The following is a 15697-nucleotide window of genomic DNA, read 5'->3' on the forward strand; positions in this document are numbered from 1 at the left end:
GGGGCTTCATGAGATCAAAAGCTTGGATTGGGAGGCTCCGTCACACCCGCCGGCAGGGCTTTACAGGAGGAGAAACATAAAAGCGGCATTCTTATTTTGAAGCCCCCAAAAGCGTTTCCTCTGATGCTCCCTCCCTCTCGCAGAAGCTCTTCCCACCTTCCCTCTCCTCCTTGGAAAAACCTCCTGCCAAGGCGGTTGTGGAGCCGCCTCCAAGGATGACACGGTGGGTGGCTCCCCAAATCCTCCACTGCAGGGGTCTCAGCTCGCCGGTCTCAGCCCGGAAGAGGAGGGGGTCCTTCCAGAAGGAAGGGGGCACCACACCCTGCATGGGCAGGCAGGGGGGTCCAAAGCATTGCCTTGCAGACTGGGGGCTAAAACATAGGAAGAACAGCTGCAGGAATTGGGAATGTCCAGTCTGGAGCAAAGAAGGACTTTGCCTTCCAATATTTGAGGGGCTGCTACAAAGAGTGGGGGTCCACCTATTCCCCAAAGCTCCTGAGGGCCGGACAAGGAGCAATGGATGGAAACGCATCAAGGAGTGAAGCGACCTGGAATTGAGGAGAATTTCCCTTCCAACTCTGTTATTTTGTTATTGAATTATCGTGGTGCAGTGGTCAGAATGCAGGATTGCAGGCTGACTCTGCCCACTGTCTGCAGTTTGGCCCTGACCAGCTCAAGGTTAGCTCAGCCTTCCATCCTTCCGAGGTTGGTAAAATGAGGAACCAGATTGTTGGGTCAAGATGCTGACTCTGTAACCCGCTTAGAGAGGGCTGTGAAGCATGGTGAAGTGGTATAGGTCTAAGTGCTATTGCAATATTTTCCTTCTTTCCTTCCGTCCTTTCTCTCTCTCTCTCTCTTTTCCTTCTTTCCTTTCCTCTCTTTTCCCTTCCCCTGAGCCTTGGGGGCACAGTGGTCAGAATGCAGTGTTTCAGGCTTACTCTGCATTCCCACAGCCAGGAGTCCAATTCTCATCGGTTCAAGGTTGACTCAGCCTTCCCAGGTGGGTCAAATGAGGACCCAGATTGTTGGGGGCAAGAGGCTGATTCTCTAAACCGCTTAGAGAGGGCTGGAAAAAGGACCGTGAAGCGGTATATAAGTCTAAGGGCTCTGGCTATTGCTGCCCCCCTGTTTAGGGTAACTCCCAAGTGGGAGGGGGGGCTGAGGAAAGTGTGAAAGTGTGGAAAATGGGAAAGTGTGGAGATTCTCAGGTATTCTCCACTCCTCTACTCGTTGTAGAATACCTTATGCCACCAGACTTAAAATTCTAGAACTAGAAAACCTTGAATTACGCCGTCTTCGGTCTGACTTAAGCATGGTATATAAAATCATACATTGCAATGTCCTACCTGTCAATGAATACTTCAGCTTCAACCATAACAACACAAGAGCACACAATAGATACAAACTCAAAGTTAACCGCACCAAACTTGATTGCAGGAAATACGACTTCAGCAATAGAGTGGTCAATGTCTGGAATACTCTACCCGACTCTGTAGTTTCTTCCCCAAACCCCCAAAACTTTAACCTTAGACTGTCTACTATTGACCTCACCCCTTTCCTAAGAGGTCTGTGGGGGCGTGCATAAAAGCGCACCAACGTGCCTACCGTCCCTGTCCTATTGTTTCTCTTATTCTTCTTTTATTTTTCTTATATGTACCCATTTCATGTATTCACTACTATGTATAAACTTATACTCATTATCTTGTAAACAATTGGCAAATCAAAATAAAATAAATAAATAAAATAAAAATAAAAAATAAATAAAGTATTGGGGGTCCCCGAGGCACACAGGATGAGGAGCGGTTGGGAGAAGCTTGGAAACTCAGCGGGGGTGGATGGAAAAGAGGTTTCTTCCCCCTTTGAGAGGACATCAGTGGCAACTTCCAGGGACAAAGAAGCGGAGGGGAGATGCAAAGGGGGGGGGAGGAGACCCCCCCAAGGTAAAATGCCAAACATCTGGAGAGGCCATCACGAGGCGAAATGCAACACGCACGGCCATCTCAGCCTCATTTCGAAGCCCACATTAAAAAGTTTAATGGTTTATTTTTTAAAAATGACACAAACTATTTACACACCCACAACTGCTCCAAAGAAAAGCTATCCTGGCTTCTCGTCCTGGCTCTCCGGGGAGCTCCAGAGCTCCTTCCGCCTCGACCGGATCCTGTCTTTCAGGTTGCGGAACTGCTCCCTTTGGGGAAGGGGGTGCGTTGGCCTGGCTGGGGGGGCTGTGGCCCCAGAAACCCCACAGCCTTCTGGTGGGCCCTCAAGGGGAGCCCCCTCCCTGCCTGCAACCTGACCTTCTTGGGGGCTCAGCCTGGAAAGGCCCCTTTCTGGGGAGCCCTCCCTGCTTTGGGGGGACCTCCAAGGGGTGGGCCGCCCAGCCCCGTTGTCCTGCTCTGCTTGAGGGAGGGGCGGATGCGTGGTCCTCTCCAAGACAGGGGGCTCCTCCCTTCTCCTGCATAGCCTCCCCTCTCCCATTTTGGCTGGCCCCCCTTGAGCCGGAGTGGCCAGCTGCCCTCCGCTGCCGCTGATGGGGCCCTCTTCCCCGCTGCTGCTGGAGGAGCCCTCCCCACGGCCACTGGTGTCCCTCTTGCCAAGCCTCCTTTTCCTTCTGCTGGGCCCCCACGTCCTGCCGCCATCCCCCCACTCAGCTGCTCCTTCTAGGCCTTGGATCTTGGGAGTCCGCCTCTTTCTGGCCGTGGATGTCGAGGTCTTGAGCCCAATCCTGTCCCAGGCCAAAGCTCCTTCCGGACCCCAGATCTCCTCCTGGGTGTCGTCCTCCGAGGAGGACTCGCTCGCTTGACAACGCGTGGAGAAGGAGCCTGTGGAAGAGTCGCCTCCGTGGTGGGAGCCTGGGCGCCCAGCTAGAAATCTCTGTCTTTGGGGAACCTGAGTCCCACCCACCCTGGAAGAGTCTGTTTTTCTACTCTGAAGTGCAGGGTGGGGGTCCCTCCCGCTCTCCGCAGGATCTCCTTCTGGAACGTGTTCAGAGAAACCAGCTCTTCCTTCGGCCGCCTGTTCTTCCCTGGGGACTCCGTGTCTCTTCTCCTCTGTCCAGGTGGTCAGCCGGCAGCCCTGGCTGTGCAGCCAACACTCCATCCCCTCTTTCAAAGAGAGCTTCCTCTCCAGAATCGAGCCGATGATAGAGAGACCTTTGCTCTTAGCCTTCCTGGGGCTGGATGAAGCACTCTTACTCGGTGGTCTTGAGCTGGCTTCAGCCTTCAGTGAAGACCCTTCGGAGGGCCTCTCCTCCATGGGCAGGTGGCTGTTCTCCTCCTCCTCCTCCTCCTCCATGGTGAGGCTTTCACTATCCATGTCTTCAGTAGCCCAGTCCCCTACTCTGTCCCACTCACTTTCTGTGCTGAACTGGGACTGGTCCTCTAAAGAGGTCGGAGTTTGTTGCGTTGACTGCTGGTGGGGTGTCTGAGGGACATCTCTGAGGACCAGACTACTGCCACCCTCACCCCCGCTCTCTGCTCCTGTTTCTGACCGAAGCCAGTCGGATGGGGGAGCTGGCAATTCACTACCTGCATCCAGAGAAGATACAGCTGAGAACCTCTTGCTTGACAGCTGGGAGAGTTCAGATCCCTCGCTTGAAGTCTCGCCCGTTCTCTGAGAACCTTCGTGCTCCTGCTGGTCCAGACTGGTTGTACTCAGGTTAGGGGATGGAGGAGGTGCAGGTAGCCGCCGCGAGTTCCTGTAAGCACAATCCTTAGGCTCTCCAGTATGTGGAGCTGCAGACCTGGGTGGTCTCCCACCTCCAACACCATGCCCTCGTTCTGGTGGGGACTCACTCTCTTTCTCAAGAACTGGCTTTTCCTCAGGTATTTGGCCACTCAACCGCTGCCGGTGCTTTCGGCCTGCCTGCCGGATGAGTCGAACCTCCACGTCCTCACAGGTGGAATAGGAGGAGATGACACAGGCAGGAAGTAGGAAGGAACCCAAGGCTCTCTGGACGACGTGGGACCTGAGCAGAGAGTTGGTTGCCACTTCAGAAGGTCTGAGAAGCTTCTCCTGCTCTGGGAGAAGACCCTGTACAATGCTTCCTGCGCGATGGGTCTTTCTCTGGGTCTCGTTGTCTTCCAGAGATGCCACGGACCTGGTTCCTGCATCTCTGGCCACGGGGGAAGCTCCCTCTTGCTGCTCCCACTTCTGATCTCCCTCTCTTTCACAAACTGTGGCGCCACACTCACAGGGAGAGCAGGCCACCAGCTGCATTCCTGATGGTCTCAGTCCCGATGGCGATGCGCTGCGTCTTGCCATTCTTTGCATGCCGCGTTCCAGCTGCCGTGAGAAGCTCTCTTTATCCCAGATCAACTGCTCAATGGAACTGCTCGGCACAGATTCTGCATCGCCCTCCCAAGAGATGAACTCTGAGGTGTCAGAAGCCTGGTTGTCTCTAGGGCTGGCATCAAACTGGTCAGAGCTGGATTGAGGAGGAAGCGGTGATGGGCTTCCATAATCTTCTGGCTCAGAAAAAGTGAGCCAGTCTTGCCTTGGGATTCCCTCCTGCAAGGGGACGGGTGGAACCGTCAGCTCTGGTTCATCACGTGATGAAGATCTTCCGTTGGGGCGGGAGATTCTGGCGTTGCCTTCTTCAAGTTGTATCTCCTGGCTGCTTCCTCCCTCCGATGCCTCCACGACAGGAAGAGGATTTGAAGAGGAACGAGAGGGCTCCTCGGTAGACACCCAGGAGCCAATTCTTCCTCCAGGCGCCAATTGGAGCCGCACTTCAGACCGGTAGTTTGGTGAGCTCTTCTCTGGGCGTGAGTGAGAATCCGGTTCTGCCGCTGTCAGAAAATGCACTCTGGTTGATTTATGGTGGCTATGAAATCTGGACTGGGGCAGGAAGTCCCTGAAGGACTCTTGGGTGTGTTCAGGCGCTTCTCCTCCAAAGGGGGTTCCTGTGTGACCCGTTGTGTCCTGTGCCCAGGTCTTGCCATCCCCCCTCTTTCTCTCTGCAGCTGAGGGGCTCTCCGCCATGGGGCTCAGTCTACCTGTGACCGGGCAGCTCACACTTCCGTCTTGTGTTCCCCCTTCTCCTGGAGGTCTCTCTGCAGCCGTGACCCACTGCAGACGCCGCTCGGAGATTCTCCCCTCTTCTTCTGCTAAGAGGGGTCCCTTCTCTGTATTTCCTTCCTCTTTGCCTGATGGACCGTCTGAAGTGATGGCTTCTTTGGATGCAGCCTCTGAACTTTCCCTTGAAAGATTTGTTTCCTTCTCCTCCTCCTCCTCCTCTGGACTTTGTCCACGGGAGGTTTCCCCAAGACTGATGCTCTTTTCTTCTCTAGCATGTAGACTTTGCCCCTTCAGGTTCAGGTCTGGAGATCCGTCTGGAGGTGGGTCTGGTGAGTCCCCAACCACTATGTTTCCTTCATCTTGGAACCAAGCAGCTTCATCGGGGGCGTTTGCTTCCTCCATAGCTCCTGGAGCTAGTGATCCAGAGGAGGTCCCCTCCAGTGGAATGTGTGGGCTCCCGCCTCCCTCCGTGGTTGGAAGTGTCTGATCTGGGACATTTGCCTCCACGTTGACAGCCACGATGTTCTCAGTAGTTGATGGCCTCCTGCCGTCAGCAAGGCTCATATCCTTGATGGACTGGGACTTCTCCCCATGTTGCCCCTCGAGAAAGTCCCTCTCTTCAGCGGCGGCTGGGACTGCAACATCCTTTGCCTCCCCACCCTCTCTGCTCTCTGCCCTGGCTCTCTCTCCTTCTGCAGGCAGTGAAATCTCAGAGACAGAACTCCATGTGGTCTCTGCTTTAGGAGACGTCACGTTCTCATTATCTTCTTCATCTTGTGGGAGTTTTCTGGCTCTGGCCATTTCTCCTGTGGCCGGTGGCACCTCAACAACTTCTTCTGCGCTCTGTAACTCAACCACTTCTTCTGTGGCTTGGGAACCTTTGCTGGTAATGGATGTTTCTTCAGCTGTCTGTGGACTATTGATGCATAATTCCTCAGTGGATTCTTTGGTGGCATAGAGGCTGTCCGAAGTAACGTCTTCTGGTCCAACTTGTAGACCATGGACAGTGGAGCCTTCCTCTTCTGCAGCCCCATGGATTCCTTCCATCTGTAGAGAACCAGCGCCTGGGGAGTATCTTCCATTCTCTGCTGCAGTATCTCCCCCCAACGTGGTCTCCACTACCCCTCTTTCTTCTGTAGCCTGTGGGGTCTCAAAGGCCACACTCCCATTCCCTGGGCCTGATGGGCCTTTTGCCTCTGCAGACCGTGGAGTCTCATTAGCCACTGAATCATCAAACTGCAATCCAGCCACATTTGCTCCTTCTGCAGCTTGCAGATTTTCACTCAACACAGTTGTTCCTTTAGATGTCTCCGGCCTCTCGCTTGTGGTGTTGGCTTCTTCTGAGGCTCGTGGACTCTGTGGACTAGTAATGGTCGTTGTTGTGGATGGAGGACTTCCAACATCAGGGCTGGTTTTTGTGAGGTGCTGTGGAGTCTTGGAAGTGAACCTGTTTTCTTTTTCGGTGCCTTGCAAGGGTCTGTCGCTTTCTTCTTTGTTCTCCTGCGATTCCCCACTAGTGGAGATGATTTCTTCTGAAGCCCCTGGCATTCCACCAGCGAGGGCCAGTTTTTCTCTTTCCGTGGCCTTGGTGCTGTCTCTTTTGGAGTCTTGGGGAGTCTCACTCACCTCTTCCTTTGTCGCCTGTTGGCTTTCATCTTCTTGGAGGATGCTCTCCTCAGTGGTGGCACTATCTTCCCTCATGGTCTCCAGGTGCTCCCCAGCTGATCCCTGGTCGTCTCGTGGCTTATGAAGAGGTGGGCAGAAAGCCGAGAGAGATTTCTGCACAATTCGTGGCAAGCCCCACTCGTGACAAATCTTCTTGTGTAGGATGTGGCATTCCAGAAGGTCTTTGGCCTCGGCTTGAGGAGTTCTCTGGTTCGGTCCTTTGCCATTTATGGCTGAGGTTGACCCTGGTGGCTGAGTGGTCCTTGTGGGGCCCCTTTCACTGTAAAGAGACTCAGGAAGCAAAATGTCAGGGACTGCCCTGGACTGGGAGCTAATTTCTGCTGACTTTTTCCTGAGGTGTGCTTTGAAGTGGTCTTTCTTGGCCTTTTTCTGACCAGCCTGTGGCCTTCGGGCTGGGGTGGCAGAAGAGAACGCCCGTAGAGAGTAGTGGACTTTCTTTGGAAGTCTCCATTGCTGACGGGTGATCATCCGCTTCAGGCTACCCTCCAAATTCTCCCGGGAATGCAGAGGGAGGAAAAGTGGCCCCTGAACCTGGACTTTCATGTCTTGACCTGCCTTCTTTGGAGGGAGGGCTGGTCCAAGGGGAGAAGGTGCAAACGCTTGCAGAGATCTCTGGATGACAACAGGAAGCCCCCACTGGTGCTGCAGTCTCTTCTTCTTGATATGATGCTCCAGGACCTCCTTTTCCTGGTCTGGTAGGTATGGCGTCTCCACCCCCTGGAAACGGAAGGTCTGCTGCTTGGTTGGCCTTGAAGAGGGGACTGAGGAGGCCACCTTTGGAAGCGATTCTGGTGGCAGCTGCTTCCCCTTCTGATTCTTTGGTCCCTCCAGAGGTTCCTTGGGATCCTCAATCGGGGCTCTTGGGAGGAAGATCTTGAAAGACTTCCGGATCTTTTTCGGCAGCCCCCACTTCTGTACCAGTTTCCGCCTCTGGATGTGGTGCTCCAAGTGGGTTTGGGTCTTGGGGGGTAGGAAGTGCGCCTCATGTAGCAAAATACGGGTGTTGGGCTCTAACTTATGGGTGCTGAGGCACAAAGGAGCACTCAACATGAAGAGCTCCATGGACCTTTGGACAAGAACTGGGCAGCTCCACATGTGCTGTATCCTTTTCTTCTTAATGTGGTCTTCCAGGACTTCTCTGTCCTCCGTCTGGAGGAAGAACACCTGCGTCTCGGAGAAATCCGTCTGCGCCAGCCTGTGCCTGGGGGATGGAGAGGTAAATTTGGGCATCATTCCAGCAAGGGGCCCCTTGTATCTCAGGCCTATCCCCCACAAGAAAGCAAAATGGTTTCTCTGGACCACCCACTCCAAGTGATCCTTGTCTTCCGGAGACACAGTAAGGGGGGAGAGGTTGCGAGGCCGTAGCAGCCCCTGGCCAGAAAGGATCGGCTTAGGAAGGGGCTGCTTTGAATAGACATCTGCAAGTTGAAGGGAGGCTTTGGCAATGGTTGGAAGAGTCCCATGGTGGATCTCCAAATGCTTCTTAGCCAGATGAAGCTGTAGCCTCCTCAGGTTTGGAGGGTCCAAATGACCTAAAACACCCCTCCTGAGGTCCCGTTCTCTGCTCCGTGCTCCTCCAGGCCAACCTACTGAAGCAGCCTCCAAGCTAGGACCTCTGGGGACATTCCTCCAGGTTTGATCAAGATGAGACGTTGGTGGCCTCGGCAGCTCTGTATCTTCACCTGTTGGGCTGAGCATCCAGAGGGATTTTAATGCCCTCCTGGGTATCCCCCATTTCCGCTGGAAGTTCATCTTCCGAACATGGAACTCCAAGCACCTGGAGACAACTTGGGGAAGGAAAGATGGCTCCCGGTGAATCACATGGACCTCAATTAGGTTCACTTGCAGGGTGAGTGGCATGGGAAGTTCTTGCATGAAGGCCTTCACCGATTTTTGGACAAGAACCGGGAAGCCCCAAGTGTGGTGGATCTTCTTCTTCACAATGTGATTTTCTAGACTTTGCCTTTCCTGCTCCTGGAGGAATAACGTTTGGACCTCCGAGAATTCAATGCTGGTCCTTCTCAGTCTGAAAGGCTTGGAGAACGGCGTGAACGGCAAAGCACTCAGAACATCCACGTAGCTCATTCCCAAGCTCCACAAGGATACGAGATGGTTGCAGCGAATGGCCATTTCGATCCGCTCCATCTCCCCTGCACGGAAGAAGGACAGGGAGGAGGATCGGGGCTGCCATACTCCAAGGCCAGGAGGGATCTGCTTGGGGAGGCGTTGGCTTGAAGAGCTCTGGGTCCAGGCAAGGTCAGCAATATTTGGGATGGCTTCCAATTGGACCTCCACGTTCTTCTTACCCAAGTAGATTTGAAGTTGATCCACATCTTTGGAGTCTATTTTAGACAGAACCTCAGCCTGCTGTGGGGTGCCCTCCACTGAGCCAGCAGTTTCCATGTCCCTTCCTGGTTGGAAATATCCAAGATCCCGAGTGGGGTGCTCAGAAACCACCCCCTGGCCACAACAGTAGGGGAAAATATCCCCATCCTCACTGCTCCTCAAGTCAGGTGGGCTTAACTCAAGCCGAGGATGCAGAAGCTTAAGGGACTCCAGAGCTTTTGCTGGCAAATGCCATTGTCGCTGTAGATACCTCCTCTGGAGGTGGGATTCCAGGTGGGTGCAGGTGCTTGGAGGAAGGAAGGCCGGGACCTGGCATCGGATGTGGGCGTAGCTGCCCATCTTCTGGAGGCTGAGTTGGGCAGGAGCTCTTTCCATGAAGCCCTGCAGGGATTTCTGAATGACTCTGGGGAAGCCCCATTCATGCTCCAGCCTCTTCTTCCTGACGTGCAATTCCAGGGCCTCTCGGACCTCCACTTGGAAAGAGAGGGCCTGCTCCTCGCAGAGTTCTTCTCCTCCTCTGGGTCTTCTGTGGCTGGAGGGCAGTTTGGGCTGCAGGGCAGCTATGCCTCCCGCGTAGACCTTTCCCAGGCCCCAAAGGGAGCTCAAGCGGTGGCGCAAAATGGCTAACTCCAACCGGCCAGCGTCCAGCACGAAGGGCAGGAACCTTCTGCGTGGCTGTGGGGTCCAGGCGCTTGGGGAAGCTGGCTTGGGGAGGGGGGCTCTGGAAGGAGGGAGGTGCTGCCAGGACTGCCTGGCCACCCCTGGGAAGACCCCCGTGTGCACTTCCACACACTTTTTAAGGAAGAGCATCTGGATCTTTTTCTCCACTTCACCCCTAAAGAACAGAGTCTGGGGTGGGGACACCACCCCTGGAGATGGGGGCCGGGGGGCCTTCCCCAAGCCCAGCTGACTCTGACCTGCCTCTTGCATTTCCTTGGGCTGAGGACCAAGGATGGACTCAGCCCCCAGCCCCTTCATCGCTTCCAGCACCCTCCTGGGCAAACCCCACTGGTGCTGATACTTCCTTCTATGGATGTGGAGCTCCAGGGATCGGCGGGAATCTCGAGGGAGGAAAGTCAAGTCCTTGTGCAGAACCTGCACTTCAGTCCCACTTTGCTGGGCACCTGGTGAGGGAGCTCCTTCCATGAAGCCCCGGAGAGACCTCTGGATCACCTCTGGCAGCCCCCACGCGTGCTGCAGCCACTTCCTACGGACGTGTCCTTCCAGGGCTCCTCTGACCTCCTCCTGGAGGAAGGGGGCCTTCGCCTCCGAGAACACCAAGCGGTCGGCCAGCCTGGGTTGGAGAGGCTGCCCGGGTGCCTTTGGCATCATTCCTCCAAGGGCTTCGAGGTGTCGGGTGCTCAGTCCCCAGAGGAACATCAACCGTTTGTGCTTCAGGGTCTGCTCAATCTGGACCACGTCTTCTGGGTGTTCAAAGGGCAAGAGAGAGCGTCTGGGCTGGAGGAAGCTACAGCCAGGAGGGATCAGCTTGGGCAGGGGCTGCCTGGGTGTGAGGGTTGCGTGCTGCCAAGAGAATCTGGCCACGGTAGGCATCACCCCCAACTTTATCTCCATGTGCTTCCTCTCCAGGCAGATCTTCACCGCCTTCAGGGCCTTCCCCTCTGGCGGCAGGTGGAAGGCCTCAGGCTGATGTGGGGAAGGAACAGTCGTCCTCGGCTTCTTCGTCTCTTGACTTGGGCCTGTTGCCCTCTCTGAGCCAAGCACCTTCACTGGCTCCTGGAGCCTCCTGGGCAGGTGCCATCTCTGCAGCACGATTCTTTTCAGCACGTTCCTCTCCAGCTCGTGTATGTTGGCACCTCCGAGGAAAGTGATCTCGGCTGGGAGGGTCGTCACCTGGGTGTGCCCTGCAACGTGCCAGTGGGGGGCAGCTGGCAAAAATAACTGCAGGGATTTCTTGACGAGACTTGCCAGCCCCCACGTGTGCTGCATTTTCTTCCTTCTCACATGCCACTCAAGGTCTCCTCGGGTCCCTCGGCTGATGAAGGCTGTGTCTGAGGAGCTGATGTCCAACCCAAGGGCCCTTCTGGGTAAGGGAGGAGGGGGGACCTGAAATTCAACACCTGTGAACAGGTGAGAGAGGGACTTTTGGTACCAAGTGACCAGCCCCCACTTGTGAGCCAAGTCTTTGTGCCTGATGCTGAGTTCAACATGCTCCAGGGCCACCATCTCCATGAAGGGGAGCTCCTTGGGCCGCAGCTGCAAAGTCCTTGACCCAGGGGAGATAACTCTGGGAAGGGCGCCTCCTCTGTCTTGGAGAGAAGCTTCCTGAAGCAGTGTGGAAAATGGACCAGCCCCTCCCAGGTGTATCTCAAGAGCTTTTTGGGCCACGTGTTTCTGAAGGACATGGGGGAGCTTGCCGAGACCTGGGTCCTTCCCAGACGGTGACCTCTTTTCAGCCTTCTCCTTCTCGCTCCCACTGGCCACCTTCGCCCCACTGGGGGGCATTGGCATGAACATCTGGAGAGACTTCATCACCCTTTGGGGACCACCCCACTGCCTCTCGACGATCTTCCTCTTGATGTGGTCCTCCAGCTGCCTGTTGGCTTCCGAGGGGACAAAGGGCAACGTGCTTCTCGGGGCCACTTTCACGTCCACTCGGGGACCCTTTGCGGTGGCAGGGCTGACGGGGGCCGCTGGCGGTGCAGCTGAGAGGAAGAGCCCCAGGGATTGTTGCAGAAGCTTGGGCTGCCCCCACTGGTGCTGGACCTTCTTCCGGAGCACATGGGAGTCCAGGAGCTGCCGCTGAGAGCTGGGCAAAAAAGGGGTCTGTGTGTGGCCAAACTCAGAGGGGCAAAACCCCTGAGGTGGAGTCACTGGCAGATTGAAGGGCGCCATCTTGGACATGGACTGGGAGTAGAAAATAGGCAGCTGCCATAAGAGTTGGATGCGCTTGCACTTAATGTTCATCTCCACGCTGTCCGCCTTCCTCCGAAGACCCAGGCTCGGCCCCCCACGGGCCTGGGGGCTCCTCTGGGATAATCCAATCAGTTTTGGGAGGGCGACTTTCTTCTCCTCTGAGGCGCTCATTTTCTGGGACTCCTCCACTCGTTTAGGAAAGGCCTCCTGGGCAATTTGAAATAATTTCTTCCTGATGTGAACCCGGAATCTGGGCTTGGAACGGGGAAGATCGTCCAAGGTTGCGTCTCTAGTTGGGGATGAGGCTAAATGGGGACGCTTTGTTGAGCTTGGAGGCTTTTCTCCACCAGACCCTCCCTCCCCAGGAACAGCGGGGTGAAAGTCAGTCTGCATGTGCGTGAGGGCCCCTTGGATCTTCCTGGGCAGCTGCCAGTGCTTGAGGTGAGCCCTCTTTCTCACATGCTCCTCCAGTCTCCTTCTGGTGGCCACACTCTTAAATGGGAGGACCTGAGGCCTGGTCACCACCACCACTTCTCTCTTCAGGGGCCACCGAATAAGGGGACTGGGGGCAAATGGCAAAAAGGCCTTGAGGGACCTGAGGAGGACCACGGGCAGCCCCATCGCGCTCTGCATCCTCTTCACCACCAAATGTCGTTCCAACTTCTCCAGAACCGCTTCAGATACAAACGGAAGCTCGATAGCCACAAATACCATCTTCTTGGAGCTGCCGGGTCCAGCTGAAGTCAGAGAGGCGGTCAGAAAATCCTCTTCAGAAAGGAGACGCGGCCTGTCCCTCTGGTCTTCTCCGCTGCTAGAAGAGGCATCCTGATCACTGGAGGACCCGTCATCTTCATGGCGGTGGAAGGTTTTCTGGTGTCCCCAAAGCGGATGGTCCTTCTGGCGGTAAACCCTGGAGACCCCAGAAAAGGGGCCGTATCCTGCCTTGCTGGGGTAAGGCGGTTCAGACCCGCTTGAAGAACTGCTGGGCTCATCTTCCTCCTGCTCATCAAGGGTGCGAAAATTATTCTTCCCTCGACTGGCCATCCGGAGGTGAGGACACCTGGGGTGATGTTTTGGGAAGGTGTCTGTACCTGGAGAGTGGGAAGGGAGAGGCTTCCTCTCCTGGGGTCTATCTCTGGGAAAGCGTTGCCTCTTCCTGAGTAAAGGGGAGGCTGCTGGGCTGTATTTGAGGGGCCCCATCTCAGGGGGTTCATTCCTGCTCCGGGAGGAGATGGGGCTGCCCTGCAAACCAGAAACCGCGGGCAGGCTGGAGCGCTCCACATAAGAGGTGGTGGGGAGGGATGGTTTGCGTAGCACAAGGTTCTCAGGCTCCAGTCTTTGGATATGCACCACCTTCTCCGCCTCCCTGGCTGCATGTGCGCATAAGACACAGCTGGCATTGTCACACAGAAGTCTGCGGATGGTGGTGGCAGGGCAACCGCTCTCTTTCCAGGTTGACTGGCGGAGCTGTGGCTCTTCTTCCCGGCCAGTGGTACCTGCCCAAGGGAAGAAGAGGATTAAGAGGTCCCTTAGGGAATTTGGTCCACAAGAAATGCTAGAGAGATATTGTAGCTCCTGCCTGATGTTGTATCACAACGGCTTGCAGTGTCACAAACTGTGCCCGCAGGCAAAGAAAATGCCGTTGGAGGAGGTCTTTGGTGCTCTCTGGGCTTAGTTGTTTTCTTGAAGACAATTCGTGACCCAAACTAGGTAAATACCGCCCATGTTTGGCTTCTCCAGGAACGTCACCTCCTGGGCTCAACCCTCCCCCCAGCTAAGAAACTCTTAGCCTTTCTGGAGAACCTCCAGGCCTGGTGCAGGAAGCGTGTCCTTTGGTTCAGCCGTGGGGATGGTCTCAGCAGCCTCCATCAGCTCTAAGGCCCTGCAGAAGATGGCGTGTCTGGAGTCCGGGCAAGGCTGGTGGGCCTCTAATATAAACGTCGTAACAGAATCTCCCTGCCAGATCGGGCAATTCTGGCACTTTTAGGGTGCGCTGGCTTGGGTTGGCTTGGCTTACCTTCCTCTCGGTGAATCACTGCCTCGTGGGGTGGACCTCTGCTTTCCAGATCATGATCCTACCAGGAAGACAGGAGAAAAGGCAGTTACTCCCTGGGAGGAGGCTGACCAGGATGTTCTCCTTTCCCTGGCTGGGTGTTTGTGGAAAACCCTTCTCAATCCTGGTCACTGGAATGATGATTGTGATGATGATGATGATCCACTAAGTTGGGGTTGACTTTGGGTGGCCACCTAGATAGATTTTCTCCAGGAACAGGAGGCTCCTCCCTCCCTCCCTCCCTCCCTCCTCCCTCCCTCACAATATTAAAAAAATGTTGAGACTGTGGAAAGAGTGCAGAGAAGAGCAACCAAAATGATTAGGGGGACTAAAAGATATGAGGAACAGATGCAGGGATTGGGTACGCCTTGTTTAAGGAAGAGAAGAATGAGGGGCGACATGATGGCAGCCTTCCAATATCTGAGGGGCTGCCCCAAAGAAGGGGGAGGGGTCAAGCTCTTCTCCAAAACATCGGAAGGCAGGACGAGAAGCAATGGATGGAAACTCATCAAGGTGGGAAGTCATCTGGAATTAAGGAGAACAATTCACCAGTGGAACAGCTGGACTCCAGAAGTTGTGGGGGCTCCATCACTAAAAGTTTTCAAAAAGATGTTATTGTCTGAAATGGCATAGGGTCTCCTGCTTTAGCAGGGGGTTGGACTAGAAGACCTCCGAGGTCCCTTCCAACTCTGTTATTGTTATTGTCGTTGTCATATTCTCCCTCCCTCCCTCCCTCCCCCACCCTCTCTCTCTGAAGTGCTGGCTATTTTTCCGCAGTGTTAAACCGTAACATGTGGCAGGGGCTACTAAGCCCTCAATTCTAATTCCCCCGCTCTGAATGCAAGCCAATACTCCATACCTGAAATTGGCTACTATCAGCCCTTACAAATAAAGTCAGCTGGCCGGGCCTTTCTCCCCAGGGGTGGGTACCATTCCTTGACATTGTTAAGGCCTCGTGCTGCAGCATCTCCTCCACACAGCCAGGCCGATGCTGGAAGGCCCCCTCCCGGGGCCTGCTCAGTGGGGCAGCCCTAAAGGGGGCCGAGGGACTCACCGGCCATGTCCAGGGGGGGAGATCCCTGGTGGCTTCCACTTCCGTGGCCAAAGGCAAAATTCTTTTCCACGCCCGGAGAAAACCTTTGTCCCAGGCCGAGCGTCCTCCCGGGCTCCTCTTAGCGAGGAAGAGAAGCACAGCCAGAGTGATGGTGCTGCACACGGCGAAGCAGCCGTCCAGGGGGAGAAGGACGCAGCTGGGGGGAGGCGGAGCCATCTTTGCAACCCCGAACTGAAGACCCCTCGAGCCAGTGGTGGGATTCAGCCAGTTTGCACCGGTTGGAACGAACCGGTTGTTAAGTTTCTGAGCAGTTTGGTGAACCGGTTGTTGGAAGAAATCCTCAGGGCAGAGAACCGGTTGTTAAATTATTTGAATCCCACCACTGCCTCGAGTGTTGGGGGGCCTCCCTTCTCCACCATGCCTCTCCTCCTGCGTTGGCCACGAAGAGCATTCCACACTGCATCACAAAGGATTTGTTTTCCATTCGTTTCTAGAACCAACAATCCGAAGGAACCTTTGGAAGCAGCTGGGTTCTCTGCAGCAGAAGACATGGCTTGTGGAGGACACCACCCTGGCGGGAAGAGAAGGGGCTCCAGGCGTGTGCAGAGCCGATCCTTAGCCAGCCGTGATCAGCAGGTCCCTCCTGAAGAGCCAAGGTTGGC

The 15697-nt window shown here is 55.2% G+C and overlaps 1 protein-coding gene across 1 annotated transcript; it reads right to left on the reverse strand.

Moving 5' to 3' along the window:
- Nucleotides 1-2097: 2097 nt before the first annotated feature.
- SPATA31F1 (SPATA31 subfamily F member 1) lies at nucleotides 2098-15251 on the reverse strand. The gene is made up of 2 exons (XM_087953945.1): nucleotides 15036-15251; nucleotides 2098-13503 (listed from the first exon to the last, which is right to left on the reverse strand). The coding sequence occupies exons 1-2, from the start codon at nucleotides 15249-15251 to the stop codon at nucleotides 2098-2100; spliced, it is 11622 nt and encodes a 3873-aa protein (XP_087810071.1).
- Nucleotides 15252-15697: the final 446 nt, after the last annotated feature.

The sequence above is a fragment of the Notechis scutatus genome, chromosome 2 (genome assembly GCF_049901735.1).
Source record: "Notechis scutatus isolate UNSWTSFEM ecotype Mainland chromosome 2, rNotScu1.2, whole genome shotgun sequence".
Classification (NCBI taxonomy): domain Eukaryota; kingdom Metazoa; phylum Chordata; class Lepidosauria; order Squamata; family Elapidae; genus Notechis; species Notechis scutatus.

Bases quoted from the DNA above. Each gene is read 5' to 3' on its own strand.
- SPATA31F1 (XM_087953945.1), bottom strand. From the start codon at position 15,251: ATGGCTCCGCCTCCCCCCAGCTGCGTCCTTCTCCCCCTGGACGGCTGC. The intron at 13,504-15,035 runs GTGAGTCCCTCG...AACATCAGGCAG, and splicing joins TCCCCCCCTGGACATGGCCG to GAGCTACAATATCTCTCTAG.